At 40.8% G+C, this 15,466-nt stretch overlaps 3 protein-coding genes across 3 annotated transcripts; all 3 read left to right on the top strand.

The window, feature by feature from the left end:
* The first annotated feature begins 648 nt into the window (after window positions 1-648).
* Window positions 649-3,967, top strand: LOC139644993 (protein FAM98B). Its single transcript, XM_071520555.1, has 8 exons — window positions 649-801; window positions 1,014-1,120; window positions 1,226-1,345; window positions 1,891-2,153; window positions 2,238-2,318; window positions 2,400-2,516; window positions 3,201-3,347; window positions 3,438-3,967. Exons 1-8 carry the CDS (start codon window positions 752-754, stop codon window positions 3,603-3,605), a joined length of 1,053 nt encoding a protein of 350 aa, XP_071376656.1. The 5' UTR covers window positions 649-751; the 3' UTR covers window positions 3,606-3,967.
* Window positions 3,968-4,460: 493 nt separating this feature from the next.
* chchd2 (coiled-coil-helix-coiled-coil-helix domain containing 2) lies at window positions 4,461-7,328 on the top strand. Its single transcript, XM_071520559.1, has 4 exons — window positions 4,461-4,605; window positions 5,326-5,593; window positions 6,034-6,241; window positions 6,848-7,328. Exons 1-4 carry the CDS (start codon window positions 4,556-4,558, stop codon window positions 6,856-6,858), a joined length of 537 nt encoding a protein of 178 aa, XP_071376660.1. The 5' UTR covers window positions 4,461-4,555; the 3' UTR covers window positions 6,859-7,328.
* A 1,555-nt stretch (window positions 7,329-8,883) lies between these two features.
* Window positions 8,884-14,859, top strand: LOC139644997 (phosphorylase b kinase gamma catalytic chain, skeletal muscle/heart isoform-like). The gene is made up of 9 exons (XM_071520560.1): window positions 8,884-8,966; window positions 10,778-10,956; window positions 11,335-11,389; window positions 11,577-11,642; window positions 11,769-11,932; window positions 13,171-13,261; window positions 13,832-13,985; window positions 14,265-14,390; window positions 14,593-14,859. Exons 1-9 carry the CDS (start codon window positions 8,884-8,886, stop codon window positions 14,857-14,859), a joined length of 1,185 nt encoding a protein of 394 aa, XP_071376661.1.
* The last annotated feature ends 607 nt before the right edge of the window (window positions 14,860-15,466 follow it).

Here is a 15,466-nt window from a genome sequence, read left to right as displayed (position 1 = left end):
CCCCCATCTGATGAGATTTTGTCTCTCAGACCTAAAATAGACCTAGAATATTTTTTATTGTTATATATGATTTTGTCCAGAATTCCATGACTAGGCTATCTGTATTGTAGGTAGAGAGATAACAGTGAAACTATGACCAAAATACTCATTCTTCTACATTCACTAATTGTGTTAACTTCTTGTAATTGAAATAATGGTGAAGTTTAACAATTCATCAATTTGCTGGGGACCCCTGGTGGTCCCCGGACCCCATGTTTGAGCACAAAGGGCTGAAGACAACTTTGTTTCATATGAGTAAGAGTGTTTCAGATAAATTTGAGGAATGTGACAGTTAAAAAATGTGGACCATATCGAATGTGTAACAAATTTATTATCAAGAGGGTTATTTTTTGATTGGGAATAAATGAGATTTTAAAGGAGTGGAGCCTGAAAGGGACATTAGAGACGGATGACGCAGTGGGTAGGAATGCACTAGGCTATAATAGGGCATTATGGTTTTCTTACAGACACAGGTTTCATTCAAGTGTATGAGCTAGCAATACATGTTATGTAGCCATAGACACGGTACTACACACTCCGCTACAGTAGGTGGCCATATTCACCTATTTACGCCGGTTCGCCATCCGCCATAAAACTGAGAGAAGAAGACGAACAGTTGTAAACATTCTGCAACTTTCTCTTTGCAGATGAAATACGAGTTGGGCAGGACACAACTCAATTATAAACGGTCGAAATTGTCGTAGCTATCATAATGACAATGGAGAGGAGTGCGGGAACAATTTCCGCGATAAAGGCTCTAGGGTAGGTAACGTTGACGTTGTTTTGTGCACAATCAGCTAAAACCAAGTTAACGTTAGCTTTGTTGTTAGCTAGCAACTCAAGAAATTTGTTCATCGACGCAGGTCAAGTACATCATTTATTCCAATAGATTCTGATAGGTCTGATATTTATTTTTTCTAAACAACTTGAGCCAACCTAGATGATTTCACCTGTCGTCCTCTTTTCTCATTCAGATACCCAAGCAGATCTTGTGTCAGTGGATGTAAATGCGACGAGCTTCCTTGTCCGCTGCTCACCTGGCTGGCTGCAGAGCTGTGGGACATCTGTCCAGAGCTACTGGGTGAGAGACAGCTGATCAGATCTGCCCCCACTATCTGCTCTGCAATGAAGTCCCTATGGTGTTTGCTGTAGTATCATTGTTCCTATTTTTTTTTCTCCATTTCAGACAGGAAAAGTGACATGTTGCTGGTGGGAGAACTGAGACATTTACTGGCAAACATGTTCTCCCCCCTCACTGGGCTGACCTCAGATGTGCTGGGGCCATCCCTCCTCAACAAAGTCACTGGTGAGAAATAATACAGGAATAAGAGTCAGGTGGGTGCTGTTGTAGAGCTATGTATTGAAGGTAGGGCTGCAACAAACAATTATTTTCATTGTCGATTAATCTGTCGATTATTTTATCAATTAATCGATTAGTTGTTTGGTCTATAAAATGTCAGAAAAAGGTGAAAAATGTCGATCAGTGTTTCCCAAAGCCCAAGATGACGTCCTCAAATGTCTTGTTTTGTCCACAACCCAAAGATATTCAGTTTACTGTCATAGAGGAGTAAAGAAACCAGAAAATATTCACATTTAAGAAGCTGGAATCAGAGAATTTTGACTTATTTTTCTTCAAATATTACTCAAACCGATTAATCGATTATCAAAATAGTTGACAACTAATCGATTAATCGTTGCAGCTCTAATTGAAGGTAATAACTATAATAACTATAGCATTTTCTTGTAGTGCCCATGGTCTCTGTATTATTTCATTGTGCTAGATGTATCTCCTGTACATTACATCTTTAAATGAAGGGTGTATTTTCCTAAAATTATTGTTTAATCTTTTAGAGTTCCTCGTGTCAGAATTGCAAGCGGCACGCATACTCAAGTATAACGAATCGCATCCCGAGGATAAGACCATAGGAGGGGAATCTGAAAAAGAGCAAAGAGTGGAAGATCATATTCCTGAACACGATGAGTTTTGCGAGGAATACGAAGACGGTGAGACGGTTTCTGACAAGAGGAAGGCGGAGACGCAGGAAGAGTTAACATTATTGTTTCAAGCCCTTGATATGGACACTTCCTCTCAATTTCCAGATGTGTCGAATGAGGTGAGACCGATATGAGAGAGCTTGGTTATGCAAAAATTATGATTAAAAAAGGCGAAGCAGTAAAAGATTGATATTTTAATGCAGGTGGAGTCAAGACTTGCTCTCCTACCATGTGGAAATATGACTGAGCCACTTCTAAAGACCAGTCTCAACTCAGAGCAGTGGGTATGTTGCCACGGGTTACGTCCTGTAGTTTGTCATACATCTAACATGCGTATTTCAATCTTTTTTCCATCCATTCCTTAGGGGCAAGTAGAAAAGATGAATGAAGTTCTGGTAAATGACTATCAGTGTCGGCGGCAAATGATGGTCAAACGCTTTCAAGTTACACTCCACTCCTTTGCATGGGGAGAGAAAGCAAAGGTAGGCATGTTAAATCAACGTGTGGCAATTAAAAATGACTCACAGTTTTGAAACATTCTTCTCAAAGTGGGTAATTTGGTGCTGAAAAGATCAGGTTTCATCCAGTTTCCCCACTCCCCTGTCCTTGATCTTTTAATTATTCTCTATGTCAGGTGTTCTTAAACACTTTCGGTCCAGGAACCAAATGAGAAATCTAGTAGAATAAAAATCTCTTGCTGCAGGTGTCATGCAGGAACCTTGGGCTGGGCAATATGGTTGAAATCAATATCATGATAATTATAAGGTTCTTTTTCAATATTGATATATATCATGATATGGCTCACGTATTCAAAATCACATGTTAAATAATCAAATTAGTGTTCATCCCATTGAACTGAACAGTAATGTTAGGTGTCATATCAAATAAAACTGACATTTTCAAATAATATTCCTATCATACCTAATTTTGTCAGAGTTTTTAAATAAAATCTGCTTGTTATCATCAATTTAGACAGCAGAATTGTGTGTCTCAATATCCCAAAATCTCCATTTTGTCACCATATGATTCCACTGAAAGACGATAAACGATAACATTGAATTATCGCCCAGACCTACAGGAACCCACCAGAGATATGCCTGTGTCCCGTTCTAAATTGAGCATTTAGGCCTGCTGTATTTAATGAGACATGTTCATGGTTACTTCAGGAGCACAGTGAAGTTTTGGCCTCGGTGCCTCCTCTCGCTTCCCTAACCCGCTCCTCCCAAGTGTCCGTGTCCCTTCTGCTCGCTGCGAGAGAGGATCAGTCTTGCATTCTGCCAGTCAGAGCCGGACCGACCACTCCAGTCTACAAGGTAAAAAATAAACAGTCATGAACTTTATCTCTGAGTCGAGGTGTCTGCGGCTCAGAATGAAGATGGTTTCTGATTCTCTGGTGTCACCAGGTGTTGATGAGCAGCGTCCCGGACAGGGGAGGACGTCCGGGGGAAATCGAGCCTCCGATGCCGTGCTGGCAAGGTCGAAGAGAGAAAGGGAAAAGATCAGGGCAAGGAGGTGGTCACCAGCAGCGACGGAAGTTTTCAGAAAAAAAGAGGAAGGGGAAAAAAGAGTAGTGTGTCTTACTCTCTGGCTTTATTGATTAATCAGGAAATAAATTATATTCTATGTTTTTTTTTATTATTTATATCCCCATTAGAAAGCGAAATGGGGATGAGGTATGAAATGCCACAGAGGCTGTAGCTTCAAAGTTATGATTTTTTATGTATAATTCTTAGTTAAGAAGTAAATGTATATACTTGAATGTGCATATATGTTTTAAATAGATGGGAAATCACTGCTACCATGTATGTGACCAGACATTTTTCTAACATTTTTGTTAACATGAGGGAACAGATTAGAAATTTAAATTATTTAATTTGTGAAGCATATTCTAATTTCTTGATTATGTAAATCTAGAGGTTTATTCTTGACTGAATAAAGCTATTAAACATGGACATTTGTATTTATTTATGTTCTTTATTTTGTCATCAATAATTAACAAGTTTGTGCTATGTGATAATACGGGAAACTTTTTTACATTTTACCATTCCATATGTAGCACTTTACTGAAAAATAACTGTCAAACCAAAACAACAGAAATTGAAGACATTTTGCTATAAAGCACACTTCACGGCTCATCATACAAAAGACTATTTTGAAAAAACTATTAAGAGGTTATTTTTAAGTAGCTAATATCAGGTGTATATGGATAAAATATAATGGTTTCACCCGTTGAAATTACTTATTCTACGCATTATTCGCAGAAATAATTACAAACAATTAAAAGACATTAAATATATAAAATCTAGTTTGAGTTCAAGTTCTTCCTCCACAGTATCTTCAGTCAAAGGTCAAATGACGTTCTCGCTGTTCGTCCTCATACCGGAAGTTACCCGTGAAACAAATGATGTAACACACAGAAAGTTCCGGATTAACCAAAGGTCGACGATTACTGTTGCAGTTTTCTTGCGGGACGCACATAGTGGCTCTTTTAAACCTCTGATAACTTAACTCGTATTTAAAAATGCCAAGGGGAAGCAGAAGCCGTACATCTAGGATGGCCCCTCCAGCCAGGTAATGTTTAAAGTCGAAGAACGGCAGCTGACGTTGCTAAGAGAGACAATTTGTACCACTGGGCTAAATTAGCTAACATTAGCTAAACTGCTAGTATGTCAAGTTAGCTAATGCTTTCCAGCGGATAACGGAGATCACGCAGGACAATATGTTGAGCCAATGGAACCATTAAACATTGTTATAATGGTTAGCTTTGTAGAGTCAAATACCTTGTCAGTAAATTTGAAAGCTAATTTAAAAGTCACAGATCATGGAAAGGAAGGTTGCAGTGTTCAATCTATTTCCATTCACCTGTCTTGCGGCACCAAAGCCAGAAAATTCACCAATTCCAGAAACAATGTGTAATTTAATAATATTTTAACTTCCCTTAGTTTACCTTTATTACAAAATGTCCAGATGTCCAAAAGTCCAGAATGTCCAAAAGTCCAGATGTTTAGAATTGGTCTTTTATATGCCAAACTATTCTAAAAAAGCTAAACAAAAAAATAACACCAGGCACCGCTGCCACATAGCCTACATTTACAGAAGAAACACTGAGTTTAGCTCACTAACTAGCTAGCTAATGTTAGCAGGTAACAGACCTGAGTCCAATTGAGATGGTAGCGAGGAAGCCAGCATGCTAACTGGAGGTTGTTCTTAAGTATTGACAGCAGCACATACAGGTAGTGTAATCTGTTGACTGTGCTGGGATTTAACATTTAAACAACTGTCTCTCTACAGCCGGGCACCACCACCACCACCACCTCCTATGGCCCGGGCAGCACCCCCTCCGTCCTATGCCCCGGCACCAACCCACGCCCCTCCATCTGCCATGGCTGCTCCAGCCGCAGCTCCCAGGCAGCCTGGTATGTTTGCCCAGATGGCCACTACAGCCGCTGGGGTGGCAGTGGGCTCTGCAGTAGGACACACCATCGGCCACGCCATGACCGGAGGCTTCGGCGGAGGTGGAGGACATTCAGAGGCTGCCAAGCCTGACGTCACCTACCAGGTAAACAAACAGGGGCTTAGACAGTCTTGGGATTGCAATAGTGTCAGGGCAAACTCTAACTCATGAGATTTGGCTGGCTGGCACGTAGTAGGTAGGTCATCAGCAACACATAATAGGTGTGTGTGTGTGTTTGGTGAGGGGGCAAGCAATGACAAGAGAAAGAATGAGCCTGTATAATTCATGAATCCATTATGCATACCTCCCATGCCAGGCTTTAATCAAAGATGGCATATCTTAAGCTAACACATTACAAGCCTAATGCATTTTGAAACAAACAGATTGTAGATTAACACAATGTTCTCGACCAGCTGAAGGTTTACTGACTAATATTGCCGTTTTGTTACAGAACACCTGTAGTTTGTTTCCATCAGATAAATTAGGATTAGAAATGCCATTTTTAGATGTGTGAGTGATCCTAGTGTCTGCCTTGTGTCTGTCAGGAGCCGTACCAGAGCCAGCCCATGTACCAGCAGCAGCCTCAGTCCATGTACCAGCAGCCACAGTCCATGTACCAGCAGGAGGCGGCTCCTCAGCAGCAGGCTTGCTCCTATGAGCTGAAGCAGTTTATTGAGTGTGCCCAGAACCAGAGCGACCTCAAACTCTGCGAGGGCTTCAGTGAAGTGCTCAAACAGTGCAAGTTTGCTAATGGTAAGTGAAAAGTGTGCAAATTAAAAGTGACTGTGTGTGTGTGTGTAATCTAGCACTGGAAACATGTCTGGCCATTTGGATAAGATTAGGTTAGATAAGATTTTAGTTTCTGCGTAGGTGTGTCTGGCAGTTCTTCAATGAAATCTTGTTATTTTTCATTTAGTTTCATTTTGAAAGATTCATAGGATGTAAATTCAGTCTTTACTAGTGCTTATATGCCTGGAATGAGATGCTCAAATTTTAACTAATCTCTCATTTGAACAATTTGTGATAAATAATTTTGTTCTCTAATGTCTTGGTCTACTATTTTCATTTACTCTTCTCCATGCTTGAGTTAACACCGCCAAATAAGGAGGCTCTGCAGGAGTGTTTAGTCACCCAGACGTCACAGCCAAGTGACTTGGCACCCTGCATTGACTCCACGCAGTTGGAGACAGAAAGTGATGCAGTACCCAGTGTGGCCACATGGCGGAGTAGTTTTAAAGCCCTTTTAGACCTGTGCCATAAGATTTCAAAGTGTTACCTGGAGTAGGCGTTTGTTTATACTAGAGCAGCATGATGGAAAATATTTTAACTTCTCTAATCAAACCGTTGTTCCCTCCACAGGACTGTCATGAGATGGAGACAAGAACCTGCAGAGGGATGAACGCTGAACGCACACAAACTCTCTAATATGCAGCATATTGGATATTATAAAGGTGTAATTCACAAGTTCTCAATAAACATGCTTCATTATGACAGTTCATCAGATAGTGTTAATCATTATCATCATCAGCAGCGATGCTTTCATTTCTCAGGAGAGTGCTACAAAACTTGTAATGATAGTCGTATAAATAATGTTTATATATTTTGATGTGTTGCATGTTTTGATTTGAATTGAGTTCATGTCTGTTTTTCATCAGCTTCAGTGGTTTGAGTTGTCAGCTGGACTATTGTATTTAAACTGATTTTCTCCCATTTACATCACAAAGTGAACTGCATTAGTTGTGGTATGAGAGCACATTTCCTAGTAAAGCCACCCATTCAAATCAGTTTGCTTGTAACAAGCATAGGGTCTAACAAATAAAGCACTTGGATCATAAAAACAAACGGAACTTCTCTGTAATGTGTTTTCATTCACTGCCTGCTCTTCTGCAGCCGTAGAGACCACATTATTATATTTACAGTCGAAGAAGAAAACATTTCTATTTATGAGCAGCTTCTTTTATTAGGATTTAAGAGTTGCAAAGCACGGATACCGCAGGGATCTAACACCTGTCCTGTCACTCTAGTATCAGTGCAAATAAACTAATTAAATGTTGCATGTAAAATATATGACATCGGGCAGCCACAGATAATCTAGCAAATGAAATTATGAAAACCGGAGTGGATGTCACGGTGGGGAACACGAGCCGCAGTGTGTCTTCATGAATCTGAATATTATGTGGACACGCGTCGACAGTCTGCCGCTGTGGAAGCACCAATTTATTTTTGGCATCTGACATTAGAGCTCGCCCTTTGCAATGGCAGCAGCCCACAAGCCGTGGTGATATCGTGGCTTGACAAAATCGTATGCGCTGTTTTGTTGTAAAATTTCACGAAAAGACCCGAGTCGCAATGGATTACCTTCCTCACAGGGACTGACCCACGCACGGATACGGTGAGTCGATCGCGGACGAGCTCGTGTGTTCTGACTTGTTCGGCTCTTGTTTTAGCATGGCAGCCTGCAAAAGGTCACATAGTGATAGAGGGATGAGAGGGAAGTCCAGTTCACACACTGTAGCGTGGTGCAGTGCGTCGCGTGATTTGTCGTTACCGTATGAAATTTAATTTGGGAGGATAATGTCTATACTCAATAGGTCCAAAACATTATAGTGTTCATGTAGATTTTAGTTACAAGCACCATGTGACAGCCGGCATCATGTTATTCGAGCTTAAGTTGAAGCATCGTATGGATTGATAAATATAACTTTTTCAGTAGGAATATATTTAGTTTTATTGATTTTATTAATTTTACAATAGGCTAGTCTATGAAAGTGACATTAGTTCCATAAAGGCCTATCTATCTATCTATCTATCTATCTATCTATCTATCTATCTGTCTGTCTGTCTGTCTGTCTGTCTGTCTGTCTATCTATCTATAATTTCATTGAATTTCATGTGTTTAATCTGATCAGTTTATTCATAAATTAGGTGTGACTGTTACTGTTATTTGGCACTCTGTAGCTGGAGGGGAGGAGCCTGGAAATATCACTCAGACTGTCAGAAACAGCATCTCTGCCATGCCATCTGTCATGTCCTCTCTTGGAAATAGGAACTGAAGCTAATATAGGTTTAAGCAGTTTAAGCACAACAAATAACAGAGGAGTTCATTTTAGGCTGCAGCTGTTTTCTGAGGAAAACAGTAGTCTATTCAAAACTCTGAGCAATGTCCTTGGGGGTGGTAAGGGAAAAACAGTCATAGGCCTACAGTAGCAAATGCCTTCTTAAGATTTGTTGTTTGATATATTTTCAGCTCTGAATTGGTTGTAATAAAAGTCATGTATTATCACATCTGAAGCACAATTGTCAGTGAAAAGTGTGAGATGTTTGTGTTGTTCTCAGCCTGTTGTCAGCGGTAGAGGAGAGCAGCTCTGTAGCCTTGGTGAACCCAACACACCAGCATGACCAAAGAGGACGAGATCCCCGACTGGGTGGGAGCCCAGGAGTTCTACGACAAATATGACCCCAAGGAGATCCTGGGAAGGTATGTCCAGGAAACCTCAAGCCAAGGCACAATATCTCTCACGCACCATGTCCTCTTTGGTTCATGTGGTTCAAAAACACATCTGTCCTGTTTTAATAGTTTCTGGAGTGTCGTTTGACAGCCAAACATGAGTACAATAGACTGCAAACAGTCTCTGCAGCATTTAGAGTATAGTACATTTGTTGAATTTCTATTAGAGGACTTATCACTTAAACAGTCTCAATCACTTATGTCTTAAGTAAACAAATTAAGTCATTGAGACTTCAAATTGAGCAAAACAGGGCAGTGTAGAAGTCAGTGGAATGGTTTTAAGTTTCCTTGAAGTCCCTGAGAAATGTCAGCAGTGGCAGCGCCTGCTCATTGTTATTCCCAACCATTTGTCGGAGGGTGGTGCTGTTACGTAAGCCACAGTACCCAGTGTGCGGGGAGGCTGCATTCATTCAAGTTCAGCTGTTTTTTGGACAAAGGTTTAGTGTTGGGGGGCCGCCCGTGATTGGCTGGCCTGGTGATGGATTATGTAATTTCACTCCCATAGTCCCGTTCCCACATGCGGGTCATGAGGTCACTGGATGTGGACACTGTGTTCCCCCTGCTAGTATTCCTCACGTGGCCCCAAGCAGCTTCACAAACCGGGGAGGAAAAGTCAGCTCAGTTTGTGTTTGTTGGTCACCTAGATAAAAGCACATCCCCTGAATCATCCTCTGAAATGAATCTAATGAGAAAAGATGGAAAATGACAGTGAGTGAGGATGAATCTGACTGATTTCACGTGCCAACCATGTTCCTTGAAGATTAGGTTTTGAAGTTAATGGGCGGTTTGTTAGACAAGACATATAGCCGGCAGTGTGTATGAATAAGTGAGCTATTACCAGGATGACGCACTCTTCCACCGTTCATACTGAGTCTGTCAGTTCAGAGGCATGCCATATAAACAACAGGGCAGCGAGAAATAAACATTACCAACTCCAGCATCCGGCATTAACCAAGGCAAAACGTTTAGCCGCGGATACTCTTCAGTAGTTTAAGAGTAAGTATTATATTTGTTTTTGCTTTTGTTGCCAAAAAAGAGCATTATTCAGTGTAGGATATAGGATGTATAAGGAAAATGTAGGACAAGGAACATATCATTTGTCTTGTCATATGTATCATTAGTGTACTGTTTCCATGATCTTAGCCATTCAACAAGGAAGTTGTTGAATAAAAGTGACACTTTATGAATCTAGGTTATACATTTTATTAAAACTTTGGTAACACTTTATATTAGGGAACACATATGAACTATTAACTCTGGGTTTTCCCTCAATAGTTTAATAATATCTCTCAATAATATGTGATACAAGCACCTTATAAGCCCCATACTGAGCAAAGCATACTAAGAGCATTCATGTGCAACAACTTCCTTACTGACTGCTATAAGCACTAATTAGGAGGCTATTGAGGGAAAACCCATAGTTATGGGTTATAATTGTACAATAGAATAGTGCAGAATAAGGTGCTCAAAAGTGGGTTGTAATGACTAATAATGAACCAAAACACTACAAATATGCATGTTAATAAGCAACTTATTAATAGTTAATATGTGTTCCCTAATCTAAAGTGTTACCAAAAGTTCTTATGTGATGTCATCTTTAACGTAATGTTCCACTGCCTGGAACATTACATCCAACGGTTATCACAGCAGTTCTGAGTTTGTTGTCAAAAACTCACACAAACATCTTTCCTCTGTGTCCAGCTGCGCAAACACAAACTTGTGGATTAGTAAGTAAACTAACAGGCTTAGATAAGAGGGCTGATGTGTTTTCTGTCCCTCAGGGGAGTGAGCAGTGTGGTGCGTCGCTGTGTCGACAAACGCACATCTCAGGAGTACGCGGTGAAGATCATCGACATCACTCCTTCAGACAAGATGACGCCGCAGGAGATCGAGGAGATCAGACAGGCGACGGTGAAGGAGATTGACATCCTCAAGAAAGTCTGCGGACAAGACAACATCAGTAAGCACAGAGACACACTTCACGAGGGAGAGTTCACCGGAAATGGTGTGCATCAGCAGCTTAGCAGGACCAGTAAGCCAAGTCTTATTGGAAAAGCTGTAGAACAGTAGAATAATCTTATAAATGTAGAGATCGTCTTGTAGCCTAAAGTTTCCACAGCCTCTCGCAGAAAGAAAAGAGAGTGTGTTTGTCCCATTAACCTGCTGAAGAGATCGGTCAGGTATGAACATTGTTGGCCTTCGCTCTCACTAGTGCTCCACGCATCAATCTTTAAATCCTATTTGTTTTGCTTGTAGAGATGCTACTGACTAATAAGTTGAACAATTCCCTGACATGTGAATATGGAATGTTCCTCAAAGGTCTCTCTCCTCTCTCTAGTCCAGCTCAAAGACTGCTATGAGTCCAAAGCCTTCTTCTTCCTGGTTTTTGACCTGTAAGTGTCAGACCTTTTTTTAAACTTTTGTTTTAAAATAATCAGTGAGATCTATGCCTAAATGCTCAAACTATAGACAGAGGAATGTGGTTACACTAATTGTATTGAGGACAAATACAAGTTATCGGATATTTGGGATGCTGCTTGAGAATTGTTCAAAAGCTTAATGTTTTCATTTTTCTCCCAGGATGAAGAGGGGCGAGCTTTTCGACTACCTCACAGAAAAAGTTACCCTGAGTGAGAAGGAAACCAGGTCAGAGGGCATGTTACTAGTAATTCTAATTACTTTACTATGATTAAAGTGATGGGAGATGAGTGATGGGTTTTACTTAAGGTCACGAGTTTGAGGTCACGAGTGCTGTGTTGTTGTTGGTTGCAGGAAGATAATGCGTGCTCTGCTGGAGGTCGTCCAGTTCCTCCACTCCCAGAACATCGTCCACCGGGACCTGAAGCCTGAGAACATCCTTTTGGACGACCAGATGAACATCAAACTCACCGACTTCGGTTTCTCTGTGCAGATCCAGCCGGGACAGAAACTCAACGGTCAGTGAAAATTGGAACGGAAACCCACCAGTAAATACTAGTGGAGATTTTTCTGAATAGTTGTTTCAAATGTAAGGCAAATGTAAGGCCCATGAACAAGACGATGTACCCCTACCTGCTGCAGATGTGCCCCGAATGGCAGTTTGACCCTGCAATCTGCATTTATGTGAAATGTATAAATGTGTAAAAAGTACATCTATGCACACAGGTAAAAGAAGGAAACAAAGAAGGTTGACTGATACCAAAACATGAATATAGCAGAAATTCCTCTCCCAGGATGTCCTGTTGAGGAATTGCTTGTATTCTGCCCTTATGGAAATATGCCCACAGAAAGTTATTATATTTACAACCTACAGTCAAGTTACCCCACATGTTAAAACTGTAGCTGCCGGTGGTCAGCACAGTATCTGGGTCTTTAAGTCAAGACGGCCTGCGTCTGGTTGCACGACATGCTCCCTTCTCTCTCAGCCGGTCTGACAAAGGTTAAGATGCAACAGGACACTTGCTGATCTATTTGCTGCACTCCCAGTTACTTGGAGTACACTGACCTTTCAGAGAGAGGCACTGCGACTTCTCAGGATGTCCCAGATGAGAACTGGGAGCTGCCAAGTCTTAATGTTCCAAGGAAAATGGAACCACATCACATAATGTCTCTCAGTCTGTTGAAATGTAATGTACTTGGAACATTACTTCCATGAATTTTGTTCTCCAGGCTCACAGTAGTTTTATTTCAAAGTGTTAACTTACTTTGTGGCATACACACCATGTTGACATTGTGCAGTATTGCAGCCATGCAACACTGTCAACAAGGCAGACAGGATCTGAAAGTTGCTCTCAAAATCAGTCTCTTAATTACAGTACATAGTAAGTTGAAAAATGTACACGCACTTCCTCAAATGTAGTCAAATTATGTGATAGTATAGGATAGTATAGTAATACACTTAACCCACCAGACCAATTTGTTCTCTCCAAAATACAATTGTTATTGTTTTCATGCAGTGTGCATGAGTCTCCATTATATTATATGAACATTATATGAACATTTTCTCTCAGCTAAAACCCTTCTATAATTTTCACTACCAGATCCTTGGTGGTAAAATGTTTTCGCAGCCCTTGGAGGTTTGGCTTTGACGGTTCACAGAATGTCGATGCAAGTGTGAACTTGTGTTTTGAATCTAACCAAGAAATCCACCAACTTTTTTTTTAAATCAGCCTTTTCTATTTTGTCTTTTATCTAGAGGTGTGTGGGACCCCTGGTTACCTGGCTCCTGAGATCATTGAATGCTCCATGGACCCAAACCATAAAGGATATAACACCGCTGTAGACATGTGAGTGTCCACACACAAAAAACACACACAACCTACTGGATAGCACATACAAAACACACAACACAATAGAAAGTCATTTACTGGATCTGAACCTCAGGTATCTGAAGTAACCAATTTAAATATCTAGCAATTGCAATAGATAAAATTACAAATACTAACAATCAAAAACAACTTATGAACAATAATAATTAAAAAATTCTGCAGCAATGTGAAAAGATATTCAATTCGCTGCACACTATCCTTGGGATTTCCGGGTTAATAAATAAAATAACCTGTTCAAATACAATTCACCACATTGAAATGTCTTGAATTTGAATTGTCTTATTTCACTGTATGTCAATCTTCCAAACATTTCTGATTCAAGCCATCTCCAATTCTTAGGGGTTACAATTAGAGAGCTTCTGCTTTCCTACTCTCAATAGCAATGTATTTGTAACTTTTGTTATGTCCAATATGAAAAATCATTATGTTACATATGACCGGGAAAGCATGTTTTCCAGGTTACTGGATGATTAACGATGTGCACTTACGGACCTTGTAAGCTTGACTTGTGGCTGGCTGTGCTTGCAGATGGAGCTCAGGAGTCATCATGTACACGCTGCTGGCAGGCTCTCCTCCCTTCTGGCACAGGAAACAAATGCTGATGCTGCGTATGATCCTGGCAGGGAAATACGACTACTCCTCTCCAGAGTGGGATGACCGCTCAGACACCGTTAAAGATTTGGTAAGATATTTTGACTACATCTATTGTGTCCGTTGAAACATTGCTTCCCAACTGCTGGTTGTTTTTAATCAATGGATCAAAAACAGTTTTCCCTCTCAAATTGGATTGGACTGGCTCTTCATATCACTACTGACAATGTAACAGCTTAATATAAGTTTGCATGTACTTTGAGGCTGCAGAAATGTTTTGTTTACACCAGAAACCATGTCAATATATCTACTACGTAATTAGGAGAATAAAATTTGTAGTTTTAACATCCGCTCCATGTTGTGCCCTCAGATCTCTCGGATGCTGGTGGTGGATCCTAAGCAGCGCTACAACGCCAGTGATGCTCTCAACCACCCGTTCTTTTCACAGTATGTGGTGGCTGAAGTACGACAATTCAGTCCGTACAGGCGGTTCAAGGTAAGATGTAAAAGAATTTGGGGACACTTATTTTTTTAAAGTAAAGCTATTGGGTATTCTCAATGTCAGACAGGGATTAAGAAAAACATTTTAGTGATCTTAAACTCTCTGGGGCACGATAAGAGGATTTGCTTTCACTGTACAGTCTGTTGCACTTCGTAGTCGGAAAAACCACTGACCCATACTCGACTTGTGCCACCAGGTCATTTGCATGACGGTGCTCGCCACCATGCGCATCTACTGCAACTACCGCCGCGCCAAGCCCGTCACCAAGGAGGTGATCAAGAGCGACCCGTACGCCGTCAAGCCCATCCGCAAGCTCATCGACGCCTGCGCCTTCAAGATCTACGGCCACTGGGTCAAGAAGGGCCAAACGCAGAACAGAGCAGCACTTTTCGAGAACACTCCCAAGGCCATCCTGCTGTCTATCGCCGCCGAGGCAGACGAGTCGCCCCTCCACACCTGGTAACACCCACTTGCTCCTCAGGACAGGCCTGGAGGAGGTTACAGGGGGATTTGACCCCAATCTCCACCGTTCTACTCAGTGTGGAATTTCCTACCTTTCTCCATTATGTATGTAAAAGGAATGGACTGTTAAAAAGAGACTCCCTCTAGACTATAGTTTGATATTAAGTTTGTTTTTAATGTGGAGTACACAGTTACTCACTTTGGAAAGGGTATGGAATTGGAATGTAGCATTGGTTTCTCTTTTTGCAGATTTGGGAACTACAGCCTGATTGTTTTTACTCAAAGAGTCTAAAAATTTGGAAGATGTGTCACTGTTGCAGTTGAACAGTTTACTTGCTTTCTGTCCTAGGCGTAGATGACAGTAGAAATGACAGAGGTTACTGGTTGTTTTAGAATAGAAATATGTGGATTGATTTACAATTAATCCACTCTAAATCTGTTATATATCCTCCAAGACCTGTGGGTCATTTATTTTCAGTGTTGATGCCCGCGTAGATAGAGACAGATAGAGCTAACATCCACATAATTATAGCTATAAATTACATAATCATTCATTTTTAAGGAACCAAACTGTTTCTCTGCAGCAATGTTCTTATCTCACAAGGTGC

This window comes from Centroberyx affinis, unplaced genomic scaffold (assembly GCF_046629955.1).
Source record: "Centroberyx affinis isolate AG114_WGS23_722 - 3 ecotype Tasmania unplaced genomic scaffold, CSIRO-AGI_Caff_v1 ptg000807l_1, whole genome shotgun sequence".
NCBI lineage: Eukaryota > Metazoa > Chordata > Actinopteri > Beryciformes > Berycidae > Centroberyx > Centroberyx affinis.
Note: the sequence above shows the minus strand (reverse complement) of the source record. Positions and strands in the feature narration are given on the sequence as shown.